At 38.7% G+C, this 23,954-nt stretch overlaps 3 protein-coding genes across 8 annotated transcripts; 1 reads left to right on the forward strand and 2 right to left on the reverse strand.

The window, feature by feature from the left end:
• Positions 1–1,118: 1,118 nt before the first annotated feature.
• On the reverse strand, positions 1,119–5,858 carry LOC307149619 (tripartite motif-containing protein 29-like). Of its 6 annotated transcripts, none has more exons than XM_079856035.1 (9): positions 5,678–5,858; positions 5,504–5,559; positions 4,642–5,236; positions 4,377–4,472; positions 3,826–4,059; positions 3,576–3,732; positions 2,343–2,381; positions 2,085–2,136; positions 1,120–1,543 (listed from the first exon to the last, which is right to left on the reverse strand). In XM_079856035.1, exons 3-9 carry the CDS (start codon positions 5,203–5,205, stop codon positions 1,489–1,491), a joined length of 1,197 nt encoding a protein of 398 aa, XP_079712161.1. In that variant the 5' UTR covers positions 5,206–5,236; positions 5,504–5,559; positions 5,678–5,858; the 3' UTR covers positions 1,120–1,488. The 6 variants fall into 6 exon arrangements, with proteins under 6 accessions (XP_079712163.1, XP_079712161.1, XP_079712160.1 ...); XM_079856034.1 differs by having other exon boundaries at positions 5,493–5,559; XM_079856033.1 differs by having other exon boundaries at positions 5,432–5,559.
• Positions 5,859–9,146: 3,288 nt separating this feature from the next.
• Positions 9,147–16,919, reverse strand: LOC307149622 (tripartite motif-containing protein 29-like). Its single transcript, XM_079856041.1, has 8 exons — positions 16,746–16,919; positions 15,964–16,596; positions 15,603–15,698; positions 12,401–12,634; positions 12,129–12,294; positions 11,969–12,013; positions 9,967–10,009; positions 9,147–9,683 (listed from the first exon to the last, which is right to left on the reverse strand). Exons 2-8 carry the CDS (start codon positions 16,522–16,524, stop codon positions 9,653–9,655), a joined length of 1,176 nt encoding a protein of 391 aa, XP_079712167.1. The 5' UTR covers positions 16,525–16,596; positions 16,746–16,919; the 3' UTR covers positions 9,147–9,652.
• A 4,945-nt stretch (positions 16,920–21,864) lies between these two features.
• LOC307149684 (cobalamin binding intrinsic factor-like) lies at positions 21,865–23,886 on the forward strand. Its single transcript, XM_079856193.1, has 4 exons — positions 21,865–21,978; positions 22,262–22,403; positions 22,781–22,917; positions 23,046–23,886. Exons 1-4 carry the CDS (start codon positions 21,900–21,902, stop codon positions 23,138–23,140), a joined length of 453 nt encoding a protein of 150 aa, XP_079712319.1. The 5' UTR covers positions 21,865–21,899; the 3' UTR covers positions 23,141–23,886.
• Positions 23,887–23,954: the final 68 nt, after the last annotated feature.

The raw sequence follows: 23,954 nt of genomic DNA on the forward strand, positions 1-23,954 counted from the left end.
ATGGGGGGAAAAAAAAGAAGAAAAAAAAAATCTTTTGGTGAATTACAATAATTTTCTAAAAAAATAATTATTTTCTGTACATTAATGGAGGAACTGGCACAATTTTATCTGTAGTAAAGTAAATACTGAAATTCAGCATATTCCAAAATTGTAGTATGTTCCCAGTGACTAGACTGACTTACTACAGGTGAAATTTCCCAATACCCCCTTTCATGTTTTCCTCCCTTCTCTGAGACTGGCAAGAGCAGCTTCCAAATCCCCAGTACTCATCTCGCTGGATCTGTCTGCAGCTTTTGACACGGTTAACCACCAGATCCTCCTGTCAACCCTCAAGGTGAAGGGCATCTGAGGTACCACACTCCAATGGTTCAAGTCTTTGTGGTGTCTTGGAGGGGTGAGGTGTCTACATCGCAACATCTAGCTACTGGGGTGCCTCAGGGCTCAGTGCTTGGACCACTTCTCTTCTCCAGCTACATGTCAGTCCTCACTGTCATCTGTCATTCAGAAACATGTTTTTTCCTATCACAGCTCTTTGGTTGAACTATCAATTTAAGATCCTGTAGGATGAAAGTCCCTAAAAGTGTTTTACCCTTGCGTTCAGATTACGATCACTTTCTGTGAATATGGAGTAGTTGTTCTTTATCTTGAATTGTGTTTTATTAGTACTAATACAGCAGTGAATGGAGTTCAAATGGTTTTGTGATCACACTAGCGTGTCCTCAGAGAGTGTTGCCCTGCTGCTCTTGATGGCTCAGGTTAGTTACTGCATTTTTATGGGTTTTTAATGTTTGAGTGGAATTATTGACCGTATTTTACCCAAGTGAAGTTCATTCAAATATGCAAGAAAAAACAGCTAAACAATCCGATTGTTACGAAGATATATTTAATTTTCCAAAGGCAAAAATGGAAATTATGTGACTTGAGAGCAACACAACAATCTATATATTTCACCCACATATACATTTCTTTATGAAATTTTTACAAAATTTGAAGATACTAAAACAAATATATTTATATTATATTATCTTATAATTATATTTGTGTTATACTCAACTTAAATATAATTATAATATCATTATTATCTTACTATTGAAATAGCGTAACAGTTGAAATGTGAGCATTTAATTTTTTGTTGATTTGTACAGATGATCTCTGGACAAATAAGTTTGTGTTAACACATGAATAAAGAAACAGCAGGCAGAATTTCAACTTCCATCATCAAATGGTTGCAGAATTATGAGAACATATCTGTTATAGCACCACCTAGTGCTGAAATTTGACAATATTTTGTATGGCACATCCAAACATAACAGGTTAATTAGTCAATGAGCCATTCCAAAAAATCCATTGTTCTGTTGAAATGTTTTTCATAATTATCACACAAAAAGATTAACTGAGTAACTGAGCAATAGTTTTATAGCCATTTAAGTATTATGCTAATATAACAATACCCAGTCAGTAACAAGGTCCTTTGGTAGATACAGTCTATCATTCCATTTCCGATTCCAATTCCGAATCCGTATCCGTATCCGTATCCTCATTACTGCAATCAAGGTCATATTATTACAAGGTCATATTTTTTTAGAAATCAGTTTTTTACATAGAAAAAGAGTAGTTGCTAAATCAACCACAGAAAATATGCACAGATGTGATAACTGAAACATTAAAGCTGACAAACAGGCTGTAAAATCAGCTGTGTCATGTTCAAGGGTTAATTAAACACAAAGACATAACCACATAACCACAAAAAAATATTAATATTATATGAATGCACTAATTTTCAGCATGCAATTATACTAATGAAATAAATTACTTGGTGGAAGAATTGATTACTGTTATTATTAAAATATTATATTTATTTAACATTTGTGTCTTTTCTCGTAATGCCGTTTTATTAAAGCAATAAAACATTTAAGGCTGTGTGTTAGAGTGAACATGTCTTAGACGAGATCAAAGTGATAATACATGATGACAGGAAATATCTATGATTAATAAATACCTCAGACACTGCTATCAGTTTAAAAAAAAAAAAAAAAAAAGATTAGCAAGTTTGATAAGAGTGGTTTAAAACCTATGACACTTACGACTCCATATCCGAACAGGGAAATAACAAAAAACCATCTTGGCAATCTTGATCTAAAAAAATACAAATAAAACATACGTTTCAGTGAGTAAAGAACTCAAACATGACAGTTATTTGCTAAGTATAATGTGAGCATCTTTGAATTCCTTGATATGTATTGGCTGTTGAAACAACTTCATTCAATATTAAAGTCCATAGGTTGTTCTTATGTCAAAAAAATGTGTGTGTGTTTTTTTTCTAATAGAAAAAGTGTACTTACTGCTCTGGATCTTGTTTTTTAATATTTGGATATCAGCAACTATGAAGACATATACAATATTCACTTACATTATGTGGGAATTCGCTGCATCAGTGAGATGACAATGTTATACAACATTTGATGAACAGTTTTCAGTCAACATTCCCACAGCGATGTGATTCTCACATTTATATCTTTATAACAGGACACTATACAGTCTCTGTTTCCAATGTTGTGGTGAATTAAAGGGTTAGTTCACCCAAAAATGAAAATTCTGTCAGTAATTACTCACCCTCATGTTGTTCCAACCCCGTAAGACATTCGTTCATCTTCGGAACACAAATTAAGATATTTTTGATGACATCTGACAGCTGGATCACTCCTCCATGGGCTTCTAAGGGACTGAAACTTGCTGGCCCAGAAAAGTTATTAAAGAGATCGTTAATATAGTCCAAGTGACTCCAGTGGCTCAATCTTAAGTTTATAAAGCGACGAGAATACCTTTTGTGCGCAAAAACAAAACAAAAATAACGACTTTATTCCACTATTCATTTCCTTCTGTCTGGGCCTCGAGTTGGTTTACGTAGTGTTTTTGCGCAGCGCGTCTGTGTTACACGTCACCACGTAGGCTCACTATTGGCCGACGCTGGTCATGTGTGTAATGCCTGTGATGTACAACACAGAAGCGCTGCGCAAAAACACTACGTGAACCAACTCGAGGCCCAGAGAGAAGGAAATGAATAGTGGAATAAATTTGTTATTTTTGTTTTGTTTTTGCGCACAAAAAGTATTCTCGTCGCTTGATAAACTTAAGATTGAGCTACTGGAGTCACTTGGACTATATTAACGATCTCTTTAATAACTTTTCTGGGCCAGCAAGTTTCAGTCCCTTAGAAGCCTATGGGGGAGTGATCCAGCTGTCAGATGTCATCAAAAATATCTTAATTTGTGTTCCGAAGATGAACGAATGTCTTACGGGGTTGGAACAACATGAGGGTGAGTAATTACTGACAGAATTTTCATTTTTGGGTGAACTAACCCTTTAAGCGGCTAATAAGCACTCCATCTCAAACTGTTCCATTATATAGATTTATTTATAGATTAAGTTGAGACAACACACTGTACTTGTACTTTTTGGTTGCTTACTGTAGTACATTGTATCAGGCCACTCGGCAGATTTGATGCAGATGAAAAGTTGGGTACAAATTTTAGTACTTTTAAAAAGCAGAATAGTTCTTGACATTGTTATCTCACCTGTCTTTGATATTCTGCCCATGTGCTCTTCACAGAGTTTGTCCAGTTGTTTCTTCAGGTGAGATACAGATTTCTCTACATTCTCAAATGTCTGGATGTCATTAATCTCCCTGGGTGAGGCTGTGTGCTGAGTGAATGTAGAACAGGAAGCATAATTCTGCAATTGGACAAAAAAACAATAACCTTAAAACAAGAATCAACACTGAATCAAAAACACTGTCAAGATTTCATTCAAAATATTTTTCTTTACCTGGAAGAAATAAATGTGATCCTCAGTGTGTAAAAGTGGCTCCAGTTTACAAGTCTCCTTCTGTAGTTTAACAGTCTCCTCCCGCAGCAGCTGTATGTGAATCTCTGCATCTCGCACTTCCTTGTTCTCCTGAGCTCTGATCTTCTTTCTCACCTCGGCTCGTATGGTCTGAATGGAGCGGATGATCTCGGTGAAGATTCGGTCACTGTTCTCCACCGCTGCCTGTGCAGAGCGCTGTCACAACACACACAACTTGGTCAAACTCCTGACACATTGACATGACAGATCATATACAGTATGCAGAGTAAACTATAAGGTAAGCCATTCATTGGTTGTCCTAAGTGTAAAGACAGAAAGCATTGCTGCTTGATTGTGTCATAAAGTCAAGGTTTTGCTGGTTAGCTTTAGCCCCCGCTGGTATGACATCATCTGGCTTCATCCTGATGGCCATTTAATAATATCCAGCCTCATCCCAAAAATACAAACATAACTGTGCAGTGTACATACATTTATGCAAATTTCTAAAATATTCCAGGTTTAATGAGCATTACCTTATGAAAGTCCAAATTTTTCGTAGACTGTCGAATCTCCTTGTCTATGTCATTGGCTTGCTGACTGAAATCCCTCTTTTTTATTTTCAGTTCCTCCTGAGGACGAATTCACAATCAATAAGAATCCCGTTCATTATGCAATCAGTTTTTTTAGTTTTTGCACGTTGTGTATATATATATATATATATATATATATACACACGACACATATATACAGAGAGAGAGAGAGAGAGAGAGAGAGAGAGAGAGAGAGATCTTTCTGTACCTGTTTTTTTGCCATTTCAGCTGCAGCTGAGACTGTTTTATGCCCACTGTGCTGATTCCCCATACAAACTACACAAATACACTTCTGGTCATTGTAGCAGTAAATCTCCAGTGCTTTATGATGTTTAGGGCAGATCTGATGCTCTAGATTTGGGGAAGCTTTGACCAGCTTGTGTATTTTAAAAGCTTTAGACTCATAATGAGGCCGAACATGAGTTTGGCAGTAAGAAGCCATACAAACCAAACAAGAATGGATGGCTTTTACTTTTCTTCCTTCGCAAACATCACACGTCACGTCTCCAGGTCCAGCTGGATCTTCCCTCTTCATTCCCTCTAAAATATCAGCCAGCACAGTGCTTCTGCTGAGAGCTGGTCTTTGGTTGAATGTTGTCCTGCATGTAGGACAGCTGCAAAAAACACCTCTATGAACCTCCTGGTCCCAGCATCTCTTAATACAGTCCATGCAGAAACTGTGCCCACAAGATGTAGTCACTGGATCCTTAAGCAGATTCAGACAGATCGGGCAGTTTAAAGGATTTTCAGTATCTAAGAGAGATTCTGCCATTTTGGTGCTTTCAAACCCAGTGGGAAATTCACTGTAGAATAACAGGAGTTAGGATTTTTTGGGAATGGGAATGAAATGAAAGTGAAAGTAAAAATTAATTTCCTGCTCCTGGACTTTTCTTAAGTTTCAGAAACAGATTAAGTTTCACTATCTGCACCATACCATCCCAACAAGCACTATACATATACATTTCAAGTTCAAAAAACACATTTGCCCTACTGTAAACCTGCTGCTCAATTCTCAAAACACTCAAACACAAGAGCTTGACAAACAAGTTGAGATCCCACGTGGTATGCACAGTGTAGTCTGTTGTGTTTGTTCTCCCAGTAGTGGTAAAAGGTATTTTGTGTAGACCTACAACACAACAATTAAAACAACACAGCTATAACAAACTGCTAAGGTAGAGTGTGGAAAAAACACCTTTAATTTTTTAACCTATACACACAAAATACATTTTTATTATTAGGCCTACCTCTTTCTTGGCCCAGTCAGTATCAGTCACTTCACTGTCAACGTGTTACTGTAGATAATAAAATAACGCAAATGAGCAACAGAAATGGAACAGACTTATGTGTGCGCGATTCGGAGGAAGTGCTCAAACTGAACAGAAAAAAAAGTCCGCTGCTCTTAAAGGGGTAGTGCCCAATTCTGCCTGTAACAACCATAGTGTCCGTGACGTCACCCGTAGGTTTCTGAAGACAGTTTTTGAAGCCTAAAGTGGGCGTAGCCGACCGTCGCCATCTTGGCAGCGCATCACTCCCGAATTTATTTATTTTTACAGTCAGACAATAGGCCTATGTCACACTTCCTGCTTCCGGAACGCGGAGTAGGGATTCAGAACTTACGGTCAACAGTATTTCTCGATAAGGATTTAGATTATCAGCCATAATGTCTAAACCATCCTAGGTAAACTGACCACGAGCTATGAGGTTGTGAAACGAAGGTTTTTGCTCCTGTAGAAGCTATAAGTTCGTATGAAATCAACCTTGTTTTAAGAAAAACATGTTTTATCCACGACCTTATGAAAAAAAAAAACTACACTACCCACAATCCTAAGCGTAGCAGCAATGTCTGCTGATTGGTCAAACTCGCTGTTACCATAGAAACGTTTACCTTAATGGCGAACGGCTAGAGCTATAACAACAATGGCAGGCTACACCCGCAGCTGTTGTTGTAGTGTACCGGGTTGCTCTGCATCAGGACGTAGACAGCCATACCTCAGCTTTCACGCTTTCCCGAAGGACGAAACACTCCGCAAGTCTTGGGTTCGGTTAATAAGGAGTGATGAGGGGCCACTGAAAAACTAAATATGTATTCCTACCAATGATGCAAATCATATTTTTTCGATTAATTAAAAAGGATGTTTTATCTGACACACGCATTACACTTATCTGACACATTCATGTGCTAGCTATATAAATACACTTTGACATTCAAGCTAGCAAGCGACAGCGTGTCAGCGGAATTCAAACACTTACCTCTGTAATTGAAAATTAATTTCTCCCAGAAGAACTTGTACCCTTTCCTCAGTTTTGACGTTTCCACTTGAGAGTTTTCATTTACCATCCGAACCACATCGTCACATGTGACTTCAGGCAGGTTGCGGAGAGATTTGGTCCAGCGGTATCTATCGGACTCCGCCATTGTAAAAAGCTAACCGGAAGAGCCGTATCCCTTCTAAAAGATGTACTTCCGGTCTTCAATTTTTTCGTGGCATAGGCCTATGAGCTGAGGTAACATGACGGCTAACAGACAGCAGACAAACGGCTAATGATGACTAATGACCAGCGGGAATCCACCTGTCACTCAAAAGTGGACACACCCTTAATTATTCAGAAATTTAAGGCTTAATATAATTTAAACGGATGAGTTATACCCCCCTCACAGTTGTCATGAAGGGCAAAATTAACTGTATAGACCAAAGCCACTTTTTGCTCCAGGCTGTAAACATGTTTTTTTCTGCTGTAAAGTTGGGCATTTCAACATGGGAGAGATGCAGTTTTGACTCACTTTTGCAGCCAGCCTCAAGCGGCCAGTTGATGAATTGTTGGTTTCAAGAGAGAGACAGGGAGGTTGCCGCTTGGTAACAACCCGAACACCATTGCTGCGTTCCAATAGGCTCTATGTACAAACGCTGCTGACGTATTTCCGGTAGAATCTCAGCCAGCATCTTTATTTCCGCATAGCGCGTTCTATAACGAAGTGTACTAGCGGCAAAACTTTCATAAAATTAATTTTCTCAGAAACGGAGACAACGATTTTAGAAACCAATTCGCAAGTCGTATTTTGCATGATATGAGAGAATACTCACCCTCAAAGTTGTCGATGTAGCTCGAAATATATAATTTAAAGCCCTTCTCTTTCTTACTCTTAAGTGTGACAACTGCCTTACAATATTGTTAAAGGAGAACTCCGGTCAATTTTAACATTGAGCTCAGTTTTTTGTCAATTTGGAGTGCTGTCAGTACAGAGAACAACGACAGAAATCGGTGTTGCCTACACCGTGTTATCCTCTTTTTAAAATTTGCACCCTGTTGACTTCAATGGGGCAAGTTTTAAACCTGCTTTTAGCCTCTTAACATCCTTGATGTGTCATTACAAGTGCACAGCCAATGTGAGTGATTCCTTCAGAGTGAACACGAGTGAATCTGACTGCAGTAGATGTGAAAGATATGAATAAAAGTGATGTTATTTCAGCCAGCGCACATAGCTGTATTTTCTTCCTGTTTTCGGTCGAAGTCCACAGTAATCGATTGTCGAGTTCACGCGCGTGATCATAGGTAACTAAACCTATGCGCGTGAACTCGACAATCAACTACTTTGGACTTCGACCGAAAACAGGATGTAAATACTATTCAAACCAATGCTGCCATATAACTTAACTTGCCTCAGCTGAGAGAGTATGGGAAAATACCCTTTATTTGATTTTTAACTTATGCACACAAACAAACACACACATTTATTACCTCTGGGCACATTACCCCGTAATATGTTTTTTTATTTAGTTGTTAATTCACCTAGTTCATTGCAGTAGAGAAAGACAGACTTACAACGCGGCTGGCATTTCACAGGTGGTGGTGAGAGTGACACTGCGTGATATACATCAACGGAGGTATTGGCACAATTTCATGTAGTAAGTCAGGCTGGTCGCTAGGAACATAGTACAATCTTTGGAACATGAAAAAAAAAAAAAAAACAACCTTTTGTTGAATGACAGTAATTTCTAAAAAATAATTGTTCACAGTTACATACAGTAACAGAGGTATTGGCGCAATTTCACCTGTAGCACAGTAAACAATTTATTTTAGAAATTATTGTAATTTACCAAAAGTTTTTTTTTTCATGTTCCAAAGACTGTAGTATGTTCCTACTGACCAGACTGACATACTTCATGTGAAATTTCCCAATACCTCCTTTTCATGTTTCCCTCCCTTCTCTGAGACTGGCAAGAGCAGCTTCCAAATCCCCAGTACTCATCTTGCTGGATCTGTCTGCAGCTTTTGACACAGTTAACCACCAGATCCTCCTGTCAACCCTCAAGGCGAAGGGCATCTCAGGTACCACATTCCAATGGTTCAAGTCTTCCCTTTCAAGTAGGTCCTCCAGGGTGTCTTGGAGGGGTGAGGTGTCTACATCGCAACATCTAGCTACTGGGGTGCCTCAGGGCTCAGTGCTTGGACCACTTCTCTTCTCCATCTACATGTCAGTCATCACTAGGATCTGTTATTCAGAAACATGTTTTTTTCCCCATCACAGCTATGCTGATGACACACATCTCTACCTCTCATTCCAGCCAGATGATCATATATTCCCACAGTAAAATATATATTCCCTTGTTGTAGTGCCACCTCATGGCTGACTATCACAAAATTTGAAAACAACACAAATATAATACATTTGATTATAATCAGTTGAAATTGGAGCATTTTTTATTTATTCAGTTTTTTTTACATTTAAACATTTTTTGTACAGATGATCTTTGGAACAAAAGGATCTGTTAACATATCTATGACAAAGAAATAGAACACTGAACTTTAACTCCAATCATCAAATGGTTGCAGAATTATGTGAACATTTCTGTTATAGCACCACCTAGTGCTAGAATTTGACAATATTTTGTGTGGCTCCTCCAAACAAGTCATTGTTCAATTTGTATGTTTTGGAAGATTATTCACAACACAAAAACAAAAGCTTATGGAATTATGTGTGCAATGGGGTTAAATGTAACGGACTAGGAAAAAAAAAATCTAAAAGGTACAGTTGTTTAAAAATTCAGTTTTTAAAGCCATATTACTAATTATAATATATAATATGTAATGTAATCTACCCATATGAGGTTCATCTCCAATGTTGGTGTCTTGTAACCTTTTATTGTACTCTAGGAAAAAGAATGATGATGTCCAGATGTTTTTAAGTGTTGTCAAATTATGTGTGAAACTGTCTCCATCTATCCATATATGTAGTCATCACAACTGTCCCTGCAATCAAAGTTCACATTTTAGTGAGCAAGCTTACATGAGAAATTATTAGATTGTTGCTAAATCAACTAAAGAGCAAATGTGCAAAATCACTACTGTCCAAATTTTGGGATCTGCAATATTTTTGTTTTTGAAAATTTTTAATTTGACCAAGGCTTAATTTAGTTGGTAATTTATTTTAGGCTTCATTTATTTGATAAACATCTCAGCCATTTCAATCAAAACAAATCACATTTTTAGAAATGTTTTATTTCTATTTTTTTAACTTAATAAAAACACTTACCAAATCTGCACTTCCATCCCTACTTCCATCTCCGAGTGGTAAACTAGATTTAAAAAAATGAAACATGGAAAGAGCTCAAATCACATGACAATTAAGTGCAGAAAACAAGTATAATGTGAGCCTGTTTTCTAAGTAGTGTTTATTGATTGCCACAACAAAAAGAACAAGAACCAAAGAATAAGAGAATAAACTGGCTAAAATATAATAATATTAAAGGGCCTATACAGTGAGGAAAATAAGTATTTGAACACCCTGCTATTTTGCAAGTTCTCCCACTTGGAAATCATGGAGGGGTCTGAAATTGTCATCGTAGGTGCATGTCCACTGTGAGAGACATAATCTAAAAAAAAATCCAGAAATCACAATATATGATTTTTTAACTATTTATTTGTATGATACAGCTGCAAATAAGTATTTGAACACCTGTCTATCAGCTAGAATTCTGACCCTCAAAGACCTGTTAGTCTGCCTTTAAAATGTCCACCTCCACTCCATTTATTATCCTAAATTAGATGCACCTGTTTGAGGTCGTTAGCTGCATAAAGACACCTGTCCACCCCATACAATCAGTAAGAATCCAACTACTAACATGGCCAAGACCAAAGAGCTGTCCAAAGTCACTAGAGACAAAATTGTACACCTCCACAAGGCTGGAAAGGGCTACGGGGAAATTGCCAAGCAGCTTGGTGAAAAAAGGTCCACTGTTGGAGCAATCATTAGAAAATGGAAGAAGCTAAACATGACTGTCAATCTCCCTCGGACTGGGGCTCCATGCAAGATCTCACCTCGTGGGGTCTCAATGATCCTAAGAAAGGTGAGAAATCAGCCCAGAACTACACGGGAGGAGCTGGTCAATGACCTGAAAAGAGCTGGGACCACCGTTTCCAAGGTTACTGTTGGTAATACACTAAGACGTCATGGTTTGAAATCATGCATGGCACGGAAGGTTCTCCTGCTTAAAACAGCACATGTCAAGGCCCGTCTTAAGTTTGCCAATGACCATTTGGATGATCCAGAGGAGTCATGGGAGAAAGTCATGTGGTCAGATGAGACCAAAATAGAACTTTTTGGTCATAATTCCACTAAACGTGTTTGGAGGAAGAAGAATGATGAGTACCATCCCAAGAACACCATCCCTACTGTGAAGCATGGGGGTGGTAGCATCATGCTTTGGGGGTATTTTTCTGCACATGGGACAGGGCGACTGCACTGTATTAAGGAGAGGATGACCGGGGCCATGTATTGCGAGATTTTGGGGAACAACCTCCTTCCCTCAGTTAGAGCATTGAAGATGGGTCGAGGCTGGGCCTTCCAACATGACAATGACCCGAAGCACACAGCCAGGATAACCAAGGAGTGGCTCTGTAAGAAGCATATCAAGGTTCTGGCGTGGCCTAGCCAGTCTCCAGACCTAAACCCAGTAGAGAATCTTTGGGGGGAGCTCAAACTCCGTGTTTCTCAGCGACAGTCCAGAAACCTGACTGATCTAGAGAAGATCTGTGTGGAGGAGTGGGCCAAAATCCCTCCTGCAGTGTGTGCAAACCTGGTGAAAAACTACAGGAAACGTTTGACCTCTGTAATTGCAAACAAAGGCTACTGTACCAAATATTAACACTGATTTTCTCAGGTGTTCAAATACTTATTTGCAGCTGTATCATACAAATAAATAGTTAAAAAATCATACATTGTGATTTCTGGATTTTTTTTATTTAGATTATGTCTCTCACAGTGGACATGCACCTACGATGACAATTTCAGACCCCTCCATGATTTCTAAGTGGGAGAACTTGCAAAATAGCAGGGTGTTCAAATACTTATTTTCCTCACTGTATGTACGGATTTTCATGTGTAAGGACTCAAAACATTTTTGCAAGGAAAATTAAAATGATGTGACTTTTACCCACTCTCCCAAGAGCCTCTCTTCCGTTCTATGACACATGAAACGAAGAACGTCGCTGTGAGTATTGAATCTCTTTTTTTTCTATAGAAAAAAGGTACTTACTGCACTGGGACCTTTCGGTTTCATTGAATATTTGGACATCAGCCACTACAAAGACAAACACACATTATTCACTTACATTGTGAGATTTCTCAGAATAAATGTATGAAGACTGAACTGCCAAACTAAAAAAGGCTGAATGACACGTGAAATGTTATTTCACCTTTGTTAAATATTCTGTCCATGTGCTCTTCACAGACTTCATCCAGTTGGCTTTTCAGCTCTGAGAGAGATTGTTCTAATTTCTCAAATGTCAGGTTAGTAACATCTTTGGATGGAATTGTAACATTTTGAATGCATTGTAACATTCCAGAAGAGAAAAAGTAATTCTGCAATTGTAAGAAAAAACAAAGAATTAAAAAAAAATATCTTACAAAATCAACAGTACCGAATTTCATTAAAAATAACCATCCTCTAGATATTTTTTTCCACCACCTGGAAGAAATAAACGTGATCCTCAGTATGTAAAAGTGGCTCCACTTTACAAGTCTCCTTCTGTAGTTTAACAATCTCCTTCTCTAGTCTCTGTATGTGACTCTCTGCATCTCGCACTTCCTTGTTCTCCTGAGCTCTGATCTTCTCTCTCACCTCGGCTTGTATGTTCTGAATGGAGCGGATGATCTCGGTGAAGATTCGGTCACTGTTCTCCACCGCTGCCTGTGCAGAGCGCTGTCACAACACACACAAAACACTTGGTCAAACTCCTGACACATTGTACCAGGAAACCATTTGTAAAAATTGATAACACCTCAACAAGGTCCCATTAGTTAATGCATTAACTAACATAGGAATACATTTGTTACAAAATTTATTAGTCTTTGTTAACCTTATCCTTTATAGACAGGATCATAAAGTAAGCCATTCATAGAAAATCCTACAAAGTGAAAACAGTGGCACTTCATGTATATGGAAATGAACTCTATTGTTATTATTTATTTGTTATCAGCAATAGGAACTTGCCTCATCTTTTTCAAACCCTCATATACCCCCTTTCCACCAAGGCAGTGCTGGTGCCGGTTCGGAGCCGGTGCCTACTCACGAACCAGTTCTTTGTGTTTCGACAGCCAAAGAACCGGTTCTCGGCCTGGAAAATTGGTTCCAAAGCGGCACCAACTCTTTGCTGGACTAGAACCGTTCTTTTACCATGTCATGCTTACGTCAGGGGCTGGGGGCGGGGTTATTGTCGAACTTCTTCTCGAACGTAATCTCCGTCTATAGTAATCCAGACGAGCAGCACAAATGTGCTCTAAACGTCTTCTTCTGACCCCAATATAGGATCGCAAAGCCAGGAGAAACATTTGCAGAAAGACGATGTAGTCCGCCATTGTAATTGTTATGTTTGAATTTGGCGCAAGCGTTTCTCGGAAAGCTAAGACGTAGCCTATGGCAACGTACACAGTGATGTAACGGCACCGTTCGCTGGGCTCTCTAGTCAGTGGAAAAACAAACAGGTTCTGAGAAGGTTAGCAAGTTGAACCAACTTTGAACCAGCACCAGTTCCGAACCAGTTCTTTTTTGGTGGAAAAGGGGTAATATATAGTTGTTAAATCACACTTAGGCCACATCCCCACAAAGCCAGAGCTTTCCCTATCCGATCTTTTTTCCCCTCGTTCTAACAAAGATTCCGTAAACTGCGTCGTCACAAGAAATATTTGCGTACACACGAAACCACTGAAACCAACTCAAAATGATGTAGTATATATGCCAGACCAGTATGTGGCGCTGTAATTCTGCCACAGAGATACACTAAAAATGGAGAAGACTTGGAGCTTGCGCATAAATCTTGCGCGCTGTATACAATAATAATAGGCTCAGCAGCTGCTTCTTTATTTTTACCAAGAACTTTATTGAACAATATAAACAATAATAAATGGCCTGGTACAAAATATGAAATGTCTTAATCAGACAACAAACAAGCATCATAGCATAAGAAAGATAATATAAATAAAGAAGTAAAATAAAGAAATAACAAAAATACATTAAAGTAAATAATAAATAAATAAATAAGAGAAAATCAGTAGCACGAACAAGCATATAGTCTGCAGTTGTTGTTGCCGTTACATGAGGTAGCGTTGTCTAACTAGTGTTGACAAGTGGGGTGATGACATCATTGTTTCACAAAATATACAGATTGGCTGTATAAATGAAAATGCAAGGGTGTCATTTTCAGATTTATCCACTCTGGGACCCGGTTTCAGGCTCCCAAAACGGCGGATCAAACAAAACGCTGATACGATACAATTTTTTTTAACGTATACTGCTAAGTTTTTTCTTTCAGACAAATCGAATCGGAGTTATATTAAAAAATGTCCATATTTTTTTGGAAGTCCATCAAAGCCTATCCATCCGAGATAAAAGTGCTTGAAACAGCTCAGAGGGGTTAATAAAGGCCTTCTGAAGTGAAGTGATGCCGTCTGCCGGAAGCTAGTGATTTTAGTCGATAAAGTTTTAAATATGGATATTTTTCTTACACAAACGCATCGCTTCACTTCAGAAGGCCTTTATTAACCACATAGAGCAGTGTGGAGCACTTTTATCTCAGATGGATAGGCTCTGATGGACTTTCAAAAAAATATACCCATTGACTCCCATTATAAGGCTTGGAAGAGCCAGGACATTTTTTAATACAACTCTGATTGTATTCGTCTGAGGCCCCGTCCACACTACTGCGTTTTTGTTCAGAAACGGAGAATTAAAACAAATACGATCTCCGTCCACACCAGCGTTTTAGCTGCGTTTTAGAATTGATCTCCGTCCACATTAAAACGACTGAAAACGCGGATCACGTGACCATTCACCAACACTGGGCATGCGTGTGCCGGTGTAAACACAACTTCATTGATAAAATTATCCCAACATGCGCTGGTTCTTCCACGGGAATTGTCACAAATCGTTCGAATAATAGCTTGCCTCCGGCGCATGTAGGCAGTTATATCATTGTAAAATGCAGAATTTACTTGCACAACAGCTGCTAGCAAAGATATACGCCATGACTGATGACACCCAATCATAGAGCCAAGCGTGAGCCTCTACTACGTCATCGTTTCTAAAGTCCTCCGTTTTGACCCGTCCAGACTAAAACGCACTCCGGCGATTCAAAAACGAAAAACGGGTCGGCAGCGTTTCTAAAGTTCTCCGTTTTGGGTCTCCGTTTTTGCCGTTTTAGTGTGGACGGGAGGTGCAAACGTAGCAAAAGGTCTCCGTTTTTAAACGAAAACGCAGTAGTGTGGACGGGGCCTGAAAGAAGAATGTGATATACACCTAGGATGGCTTCAGGGTGAGTAAATCATGGGCTAATTTTCATTTTTGGGTGAACTATCCCTTTAAGGGTGATTTATACTTCTGTGTCGGACCTACACCGTATCCTCTACGCTGTAGACTAAGCGTGGGTTTTCATTTATACTTATGCGCTGTTGTCTGCATTGACGTGTAATTATTACACATACGCATGTGAAACCCGAGGGAGGGGTTCTAGCAGACCAATCACAGCGATTGTGGTCCGCGTAGAATTGACGCATTTTTACATTTTTGGCGAGGTGCACGTCAGGGTATGCAAGGCTACGCGTGCTACACACAGCCTGCGACGTAGATACAGAGTGAGTTCGATGCAAAAGTATAAATTGGGCTTTAGTCCTACCTTATGAGAGGCCACAGCTTCCTTGAACTTCAGAACCTCCTTGTCCATGTCAATGTTTTTCTGAATTAAATTCTTCTTTATCATTTTCAGTAGCTCCTGTGAATGAATTTGCAATCAATAAGAATCCTGTTGTTAAGCGACTTCAAATAACAAAATAAAAATCAACTGTTGAATGGAATCAAAATATTTGCATTTGTACAGGATTTTGTTCCATTTTTTCAATAAAAACAGCTTCCATCACCTATTTTTTACTAATTTGCTACCAATGAGCTACCTATTCTTACAAACAAGATATTCTTATATCTCAATTATTTATCATAGAAGTAAGATTAAATTTGACTTGAAAGACTTGAGGTCTTACCTGTTTTTTTGCCATTTCAGCTGCAGCTGAGACTGTTTTATGCCCACTGTGCTGATTCCCCATACAAGCTACACAAATACACTTCTGGTCATAGTCGCAGTAAATCTCCAGTGCTTTATGATGGAGAGGGCAGATCTGATGCTGTAGATTTGGGGAAGCTTTGACCAGCTTGTGCTTTTTAAAAGCTTCAGATACATAATGAGGTTGGATGTGAGTTTGGCAGTAAGAAGCCATACAAACCAAACAAGACTTGATGGCTTTTACTTTTCTTCCTTTGCAAACATCACACGTCACGTCTCCAGGTCCAGCTGGATCTTCCCTCTTCATTCCCTCTAAAATATCAGCCAGCACAGTGCTTCTGCTGAGAGCTGGTCTTTGGTTGAATGTTGTCCTGCATGTAGGGCAGCTGTAAACACCTCTATGAACCTCCTGGTCCCAGCAGCTCTTAATACAGTCCATGCAGAAACTGTGCCCACAAGATGTAGTCACTGGATCCTTAAGCAGATTCAGACAGATCGGGCAGTTTAAAGGATTTTCAGTATCAACGAGAGATTCTGCCATTTTGGTGCTTTCAAGTTGTATGCCGTGTTTATCAAGTTCTCCCAGTAGTAGTAAAAGGTATTTTGTGTAGACCTAAAACACAACAATTAAAACAATACAGCCATAACTTCCTGAGGTAACGTTAAACATACGAAGCCCCGCACATAACATGCACGTGCGCACGATTTACTTTTTTTCCCTTGCATGTCGTGCGGAGATCCGTACAAACACGCTTTTATTACCTCTTTCTTGGCCCAGTATCAGTCACTCCACTGTCAGCCGTGTTACTGGAGATAATACAATAGCGCTAATGAGCAACAGAAATGGAACAGATTAATGAGTGCGCGATTCGTGTTTTTCGCAAAAGGAGGAAGTGCTCAAACTGAATAGAAAAAAAAGAGCGCGCTTCTCTTAAAGTGCTGGTGCCCAGTTCTTACCTGTTGACGTCAGAAAAGCGTCAGTACTATAATCGGTTGTGGTCTATTACTGAACCGATACCGAATCGTCCTCGTCTGCATCGCGATGCATCGTAGAAACAATTAATTTTACGAAGGTATAAAGAATTGTATGCGCAGGGTAAGATTTGTTCAAGTGTACATAAAATTGCAAGCATAACTAATATGCGCAAGAGAAGATTTGTAAAGGTGTAAATCGCCTTTCAAGTGTAAGAAAAAAATATTAGCAACAGTTTACTGTTATTCGTGCTAGCGCAAAATAAATAGGATCTGTATTCTTCTGACTTCCATTTTTCCGCGCTTACACTTTTGGCACGTTTTTTTGCACAAATACGGCCAAAAGCACAGCAAGCCTGTGAACAGCAATTTGCACCCCGAAAACAACAGTCAGGAACTGCAAAACAGATTAATTGCGTAAAATCAAACTTTGTGTTTAAAAAAAAAAAAAACTGTTGCAAATGTCTAATGGCGCTTTTCCACTACACAGTACCAGCTCGCCTCGGCTTTGTTTGGTTTTCCACTGTGTAAAAGTTGTACCTGTACCTGCTTCCAGGTACTTTTTTTCGTACCACCTCCGGCGAGGTTCTGAGCGAGCTGAGGCGATACTAAAATGTGACGTGAAAACATTGCTGATTGGTCAGAGAGAATCGTCACTATTCACTGCGTCATCATTGCACGTGCCAGACGGAGTATCCTGAATAAAAAAACAGCAAAAACAGCATACACTCGATTTCCTCCATTGTCCTGTGTGTGTCGCGTAGAAGATTAAGTCACGGCAGTTTCCTGCGGCGTCGCTATGACGACCAGGTACTATTGTGAAGGTACTATCTGCAATGGAAAACGAAGCGGAAAGCAGGCCGAGCCGAGGCGAGGCGAGGCGAATTGAGTCAAGTCGAGTTGAGCTGGTACTGGTAATGGAAAAGCGCCATAAATGACTTGTGTGCATGGGGCAAAAAAAGTTCCCGAAATTACCCGATGTACAGTTGCGTCTTTCTTTTACCTGAGCTTCCAGTTTTGGTACGTCCTATTTTTTTTACAGTCTATAGCCACCTTTCCACTGCACACGACAAACGACAGCCGTCGGACCGGAAGTCATTCATTTCCAATGGAGAGTTGTACGGGAGTTGCGGGGAGTTCCGATCATATGCGTATGCGGAAATTTTGGATCCGATTTGAGCTTCGGATACGTTGAAATATCTGAACTTTAAGTGCGAAGCTAGAATTACCAATATTTTATTACTTTATTGTAAACACTATTCCGGCAAAATGACGGTTATTAGTATATGGCTGAAAAAAATATTTTTATCATTATTAAATCAATATTTATATTGATTAGCTCTATAAAATCGACTATTTTTTATATTAGATGTATTGAGGGTCATTTGTTTTGTGTGGATATATTCATGCATGTATTAAAATCATTCATTTTACCATTGTGAATAGCCGAGGGTAACGGTTGCTTCACGACCAATTTCAAAGTTCCGTGCGACTGACACCAGGGGGCGAAATGCGACAATCGAATGCGAATGTCGTGTGCAGTGGAAAGGCGGCTTATGGGTACGTCCGACGATTCTCTGAGTTTTGCAAGAGCTAAGAGAAGGGCGGGTCCACCTTCTTCATCTAGCCAATCAAATGAGCTTCTTGCTGACTCACAATTTACTCTTATCTGATTGGTTAAACAAAAACGTCAGTCACAAGAACACATCTTTATCTTTATTTGGCTCAGAAAGTTATCGTTGCCAAAATGGTACTTTTAATGCACACATACGTGTTAAATAAATAAATAAACAAATAAATCATGATTGCTTGATAAGCTGTGCACAATTAGACTGATTAAGGCTTACTGACATTCATACTGAAATTCAAGCTGGTGTTAATATTATTGGATTGAAATTTTATATATTATATAATCTGTTACACCACTGAGCAGATGTTAAACTTTACAATCAAAACATTTAATACCCAATTCTTTATGTAATAATACCATTCTGATGCAGTGTTTTTCACATCATGTCTCTGTTCATGGTATTTAACACTCAATTATATATTTTGTAATTGTCTTAGTCGCACTCTCAATATTGATTCTGATTAGTGATTACTTTCGTGTGACTGATCAAACTATTAGCTATGCATGAATAACAAAATGATTTCTCTGTGTCCAGATTCCACTGTAATGAAAAACTGATACTAAATCAACATAAACTCAACTTTGACAAAAAGTAACTGATTATGTCTGAATAAAAACCCAGCAACCAGAGAACACACTGCATCTTGATATGTTTATATATAGGGCTATACAGCCATTTAATGGTTACACGATGACATTGCAGTTAATAAATGGTGCATAATTCAGAGATGCTCTTAAAATACACATTAAAAGGGAAAAATATGATTGTAACTCATTTTAGTAAAATAATAATAATAATTCTGGAATCATCCCGATCAGTAGACAGGTGAAATTATGCATGCAGTAGTAGATACTAGGGCTTACATTCAGCAACATCAAGATTACACACTGATTTGGCCTGATGAGCAAGATAAATGCACTGAATGTATTTAATTAGGCCACGCCCACACCCGGGGGGGGGGGGGGGCAGTCCAACTGTCTCCATTGACTTTGCATTTCGAGAGGCTGTCTCCTTGTCATTTCTTGCTTCTAACAAAAGACAGAAAAAAGCCTAAAAGCTGCTGTGTGACAAGGTGTACAGCAAACAAGCTAAAAAAAAAAAACAGAAATAAGTTTTTATAAGCTGTCGACCCCAAAAAACGAGTGTTTAGGACAGGGTTCACCAATCTCGGTCCTGGAGGGCCGCTGTCCTGCAGAGTTTAGCTCCAACCCCAATTAAACACACCTGAACCAGCTAATCAAGGTCTCACTAGGCATACTAGAATCTTTCAAACAGGTGTGTTGGAGCTGGTTGGAGCTAAACTCTGCAGGACAGCGGCCCTCCAGGACCGAGATTGGTGAACCCTGGTTTAGGACATAAAAGTGGATACAGGCAGTTGAGACAGAGCGTCACGTGTCTCATTACTCTGAGAACTAACGTACGCCCGCTGGAGGAGACTGTTATCGGCAACACAGGATAGTTTATCTTACAGAAATATAATATATAAAACTGACATTTGACTCACTAGTGACCAAATGTTTAACTTACTGCACACATTCCCCTGGTTTCACAGACAGGGCTTAAGACTAGTCCTAGACTAAAATGTAAGTCTGAGCTGTTTCCACTGAAATAAACTTGCACTGACTGATCTTAAAAATATATCAGTGCCTTTTTAGTTTTAAGATGCACATCGGGTAATGTTTTTTTATAAGCATGTTTATAAAAATTACTTAAATGTCCTAATTGATCTATGGTCTAATCCTGGCTTAGTCTAAGCCCTGTCTGTGAAACCGGGCCATAGTGTATTTTTAGTGCATACTGAGTGTCAGGATCCCACAATTTACCCACTCGTTCCAGCCTGTATCCACTTTTATGTCCTCAAAACGCTCGTTTTTTGGGGTCGACAGCTTATGAAAACTTATTTCTGGGTTTTTTAGCTTGTTTGCTGTACACCTTGTCACATAGCAGCTTTTAGGCATTAGTCTGTCTTTTGTTAGAAGCAAGAAATGACAAGGAGGCAGCCTCTCGCAATGCAAAGTCAATGGAGATCGTTGGACTGTTCTAGCGTGGTTATTGAACCAATCAGATAAGAGTAAATCGAGAGCGAAGCTCATTTGATTGGCTACATGAAGAAGGTGGACCCGCCCTCCTCTTCGCGCTTGCAAAACTCAATGAGTGAGAGAATTGTGCCAAAACTGGAAGCGCAGGTAAAAGAAAGACGCAAATGTACAAATCGGGTTATTGTTTTGCCCCAGGCACACAAGAAGTCATTTAGACATTTGCAACAGTTTTTTTTTTTTTTTTAACACAAAGTTTGATTTTACGCAGTTAATCTGTTTTACAGTTCCTGACTGTTGTTTTCGGTTGCAAATTGCTGTTCACAGGCTTGCAGTGCTTTTGGCCGTATTTGTGCGAAAAAACCGTGCCAAAAGTGTAAGCACGGAAAAATGGAAGTCAGAAGAAGATCCTATTTATTTTGCGTTAGCATGAAGCTGCAGTTTCACAATACATGCATTACACTTACGAATAACAGTAAAATGCTGCAAATATTTTTTTTATTTGCTGCGAAAATATGCTTAGAAATGTAGCCACAAAAAAATAAAAATGTAAAAATTGCAATGATGGTTTGGGAGAGTGCTAGTTAAATAGTCCATGAGATGGGAATCAGGTGTGCGGTCAGCACCAGGTACGGGATTATGGGAAATGAAATGAAGTTTCCTCTGGTGGTGATCAGAGGGAACCACAAAGGCTGGATTTGTGACATTAATGAACAGAATCAATATAACTATAATTATTCCAGATGCTTTTACAGTCAGACCTGACTCAACACTTGTCTTGTCAGTGTTTTGCACAAGGCTCAGGGAGTGAGACTGGAACAGTCAAGATTTGTTTGTCTTGTTTCCTTGTGTTTCTTGACTGACCAGTTCTTAAGGCATGCATTGCAGAAACTTCCAAAAAAATGTAAAATTAACACTAACAGGTCTGTTTTTCACACACACAAAAAAATTAACTTATTTCAACACTTATTCTCCTTTTCCAGTCCAATGCAAAACATGCTGGGAACTAGAAATCCACTGCCCAGTTTCCAAAGTTATCAAGAAAATTTCACTAAGTTACTACAACTTATTTTTTTTAATCAATTAATGCAGAAATTTGTGAGACTGGAACAGTCAAGATTTGTTTGTCATGTTTCCTTGTGTTTCTTGACTGACCAGTTCTTGTAAGGCATGCATTTCCCAGGAACTTCAAATAAATAAATAATTAGCATACAAAACTGCATAAATAGGTTGTGCGGTTGAGAGAGACATTCAAACACACTGAGCAGACTGATAGAATGGCTCTGACAGTGATTATTCTTCTGTGCTTCGCAGCTTTGCTGCCTTTCCCAGGGCTGGGAGAGCGTGACCACTCAGGTGAGGTATCTTCTATAAATGTTACATTAAAAACATAAATTTTAACATTAGATGTTACATTTTGATGTTAACTCCACTATTGTTTTATATATAATTTTTCTATACAATATTTAAATTACAAAAAAAAAGTAAGAGTAAATGTAGCCTAATTAAATTACAGTAATTATTAATGCATTGCACCCAACACTGCGTATTTGTTACACTATAATAACTCTAAATTACCACTTCATGTATTTGATGCATTCAAACTATATAATGCTCTTTCTTTCTCTCTCCCAAATAGGCGAGCTGAATACGTTTCCGGTTGAGGTGATTGTCATTAATGATATCACTAAAGAGCAGATTTCCTACTCCACCACTGTGACAGAGGGATGGACAATGTTTGGGGCCTTAAATGAACTGCAGCACACCAACTCCAGCTTCAGGTATTCCTTCAAATTTTACTGAATTGATTTGAAGTTTAGTGCACTTCACATGCAGTAATGTAATTATATCATACCTGATTAACTTTACTACTGGTTTGATTACCCACATACTTAATCAAAATCAAGGTTATAGGAGAATGGGGCATACTTTACCACTGTGACCACTAAGGAAAACAGGAACAAAAAGATCAATGCAATTCTGTAATGTACTATTATTTTTCTATACATTTCCGATAAGCCTGCAGATGCTGAATCAGCGCTTGTCTTGTCAGTCAATTGAACAAGGCCCAGGACTAACGACATTTCTTGAAAGCAGACTTTGAATGGAATTAAATTTTTGTGCTAATTCTGCTACCTTTATTTCTTTTTAACAAAAGATTCACACACACTACTGACCCTCACTATGGCATATTTCTGGAGAGTGTGAACGGATTGCCTGGATCTAAAACGGACAATACATACTGGAAGCTTCTGTCTGAGAAACCAGGAGAACATCCCATCCCACTGGAAGTGGGTAAGGGAAAAGATAATTATATACTGTAGTATTACTTTACTGAGCAGGAAAGTTTAATTTAACTTACAACACACAATAATTAATTATTCATTATTATTTATACTCTGGCATGCCTCAATCTTTTGCAGGAATGGGCTGCTACCAACCCCAGAGAGATGAGATTTTGATCCTGGAGTTCACCAAATACCACCCAAAAAGAGATTTGTTTCATCATGATCTATGAAATGTGACTGCTGAATTAATACCACATCAGTCATGTCATCAGTGTAAAGTTTAAGTGAGTGGATAAACTCATTTAATTGCATCTACAGTAGTATAACATTCTAATAAACATATAGAACTGACGGAACTGAAAAGCCTCCCTGATCTTTTGATCTTTTAACAAACATTCCTTACTAATTTGATTCAAATAAATAGTGTACATTACCAGTACAGTATTCAACACAACCTCTTCACCTGCACTGTAAAAACTAAAGGTGCCTCAAATGTGCCTGTCGGATACTCAATGAACTTAAAAATGTAATTTAAGTGCCTCAAAGCTCTTTCTCCTATAGTAGGGTTACTGGTGGAGCATTGACAGTCTTCGCGGTTCTTACAGGAACTTATGGGATCATTTAAGCACTTTTTATTCAGTTCAGAGGACCTAGAATCACCTTTTCATTACCATGAGACCTCGAAGTGCTTTGGGGGAAATTAGAGGAACTCGATTTCTATAAAAGGGTTATTGTAAGATCTATTAACATTTAAGTGGTTCCTGGAAGATCTCTTATGTTAAAGCCAGTATCTGGAGGAACCCAATGAAAACAGTGAATCATGTTTTCTGTGTTAACATGAATTATCTTGAACCTAAGAAATGGAAATGGTCTGAAATGGCTACTGAACATGGCTACTGAAATGGTCCTAATAAATATATTTTCTTTCCAACTGTGCATTCTGAATAATAAATAAATATATTTCCCTCCCAACCTGCATCAGTCCGCACGTCTTCTCATTAACAGTTTTTTTCTCTTACTGATCATATTTCATACCTGTTGAGT

This window comes from Squalius cephalus (genome assembly GCF_949319135.1).
Source record: "Squalius cephalus genome assembly, chromosome: 21".
Classification (NCBI taxonomy): Eukaryota; Metazoa; Chordata; class Actinopteri; order Cypriniformes; family Leuciscidae; genus Squalius; species Squalius cephalus.

Excerpts from the sequence above, each read along its gene's own strand:
- LOC307149684 (XM_079856193.1), top strand. The coding sequence starts at position 21,900 with ATGGCTCTGACAGTGATTATTCTTCTGTGCTTCGCAGCTTTGCTGCCT. Across the intron at positions 21,979-22,261 it reads GGGAGAGCGTGACCACTCAG|GCGAGCTGAATACGTTTCCG; the intron begins GTGAGGTATCTT and ends TCTCCCAAATAG. Across the intron at positions 22,404-22,780 it reads CACACCAACTCCAGCTTCAG|ATTCACACACACTACTGACC; the intron begins GTATTCCTTCAA and ends TTTTAACAAAAG.
- LOC307149619 (XM_079856036.1), bottom strand. The coding sequence starts at position 5,205 with ATGGCAGAATCTCTCTTAGATACTGAAAATCCTTTAAACTGCCCGATC. Across the intron at positions 4,473-4,641 it reads CTGAAATGGCAAAAAAACAG|GAGGAACTGAAAATAAAAAA; the intron begins GTACAGAAAGAT and ends ATTCGTCCTCAG. Across the intron at positions 4,060-4,376 it reads AAAATTTGGACTTTCATAAG|CGCTCTGCACAGGCAGCGGT; the intron begins GTAATGCTCATT and ends GTGTTGTGACAG.
- LOC307149622 (XM_079856041.1), bottom strand. The coding sequence starts at position 16,524 with ATGGCAGAATCTCTCGTTGATACTGAAAATCCTTTAAACTGCCCGATC. Across the intron at positions 12,635-15,602 it reads AAGCTGTGGCCTCTCATAAG|CGCTCTGCACAGGCAGCGGT; the intron begins GTAGGACTAAAG and ends GTGTTGTGACAG. Across the intron at positions 10,010-11,968 it reads AACCGAAAGGTCCCAGTGCA|TTTACCACTCGGAGATGGAA; the intron begins GTAAGTACCTTT and ends TTTTAAATCTAG.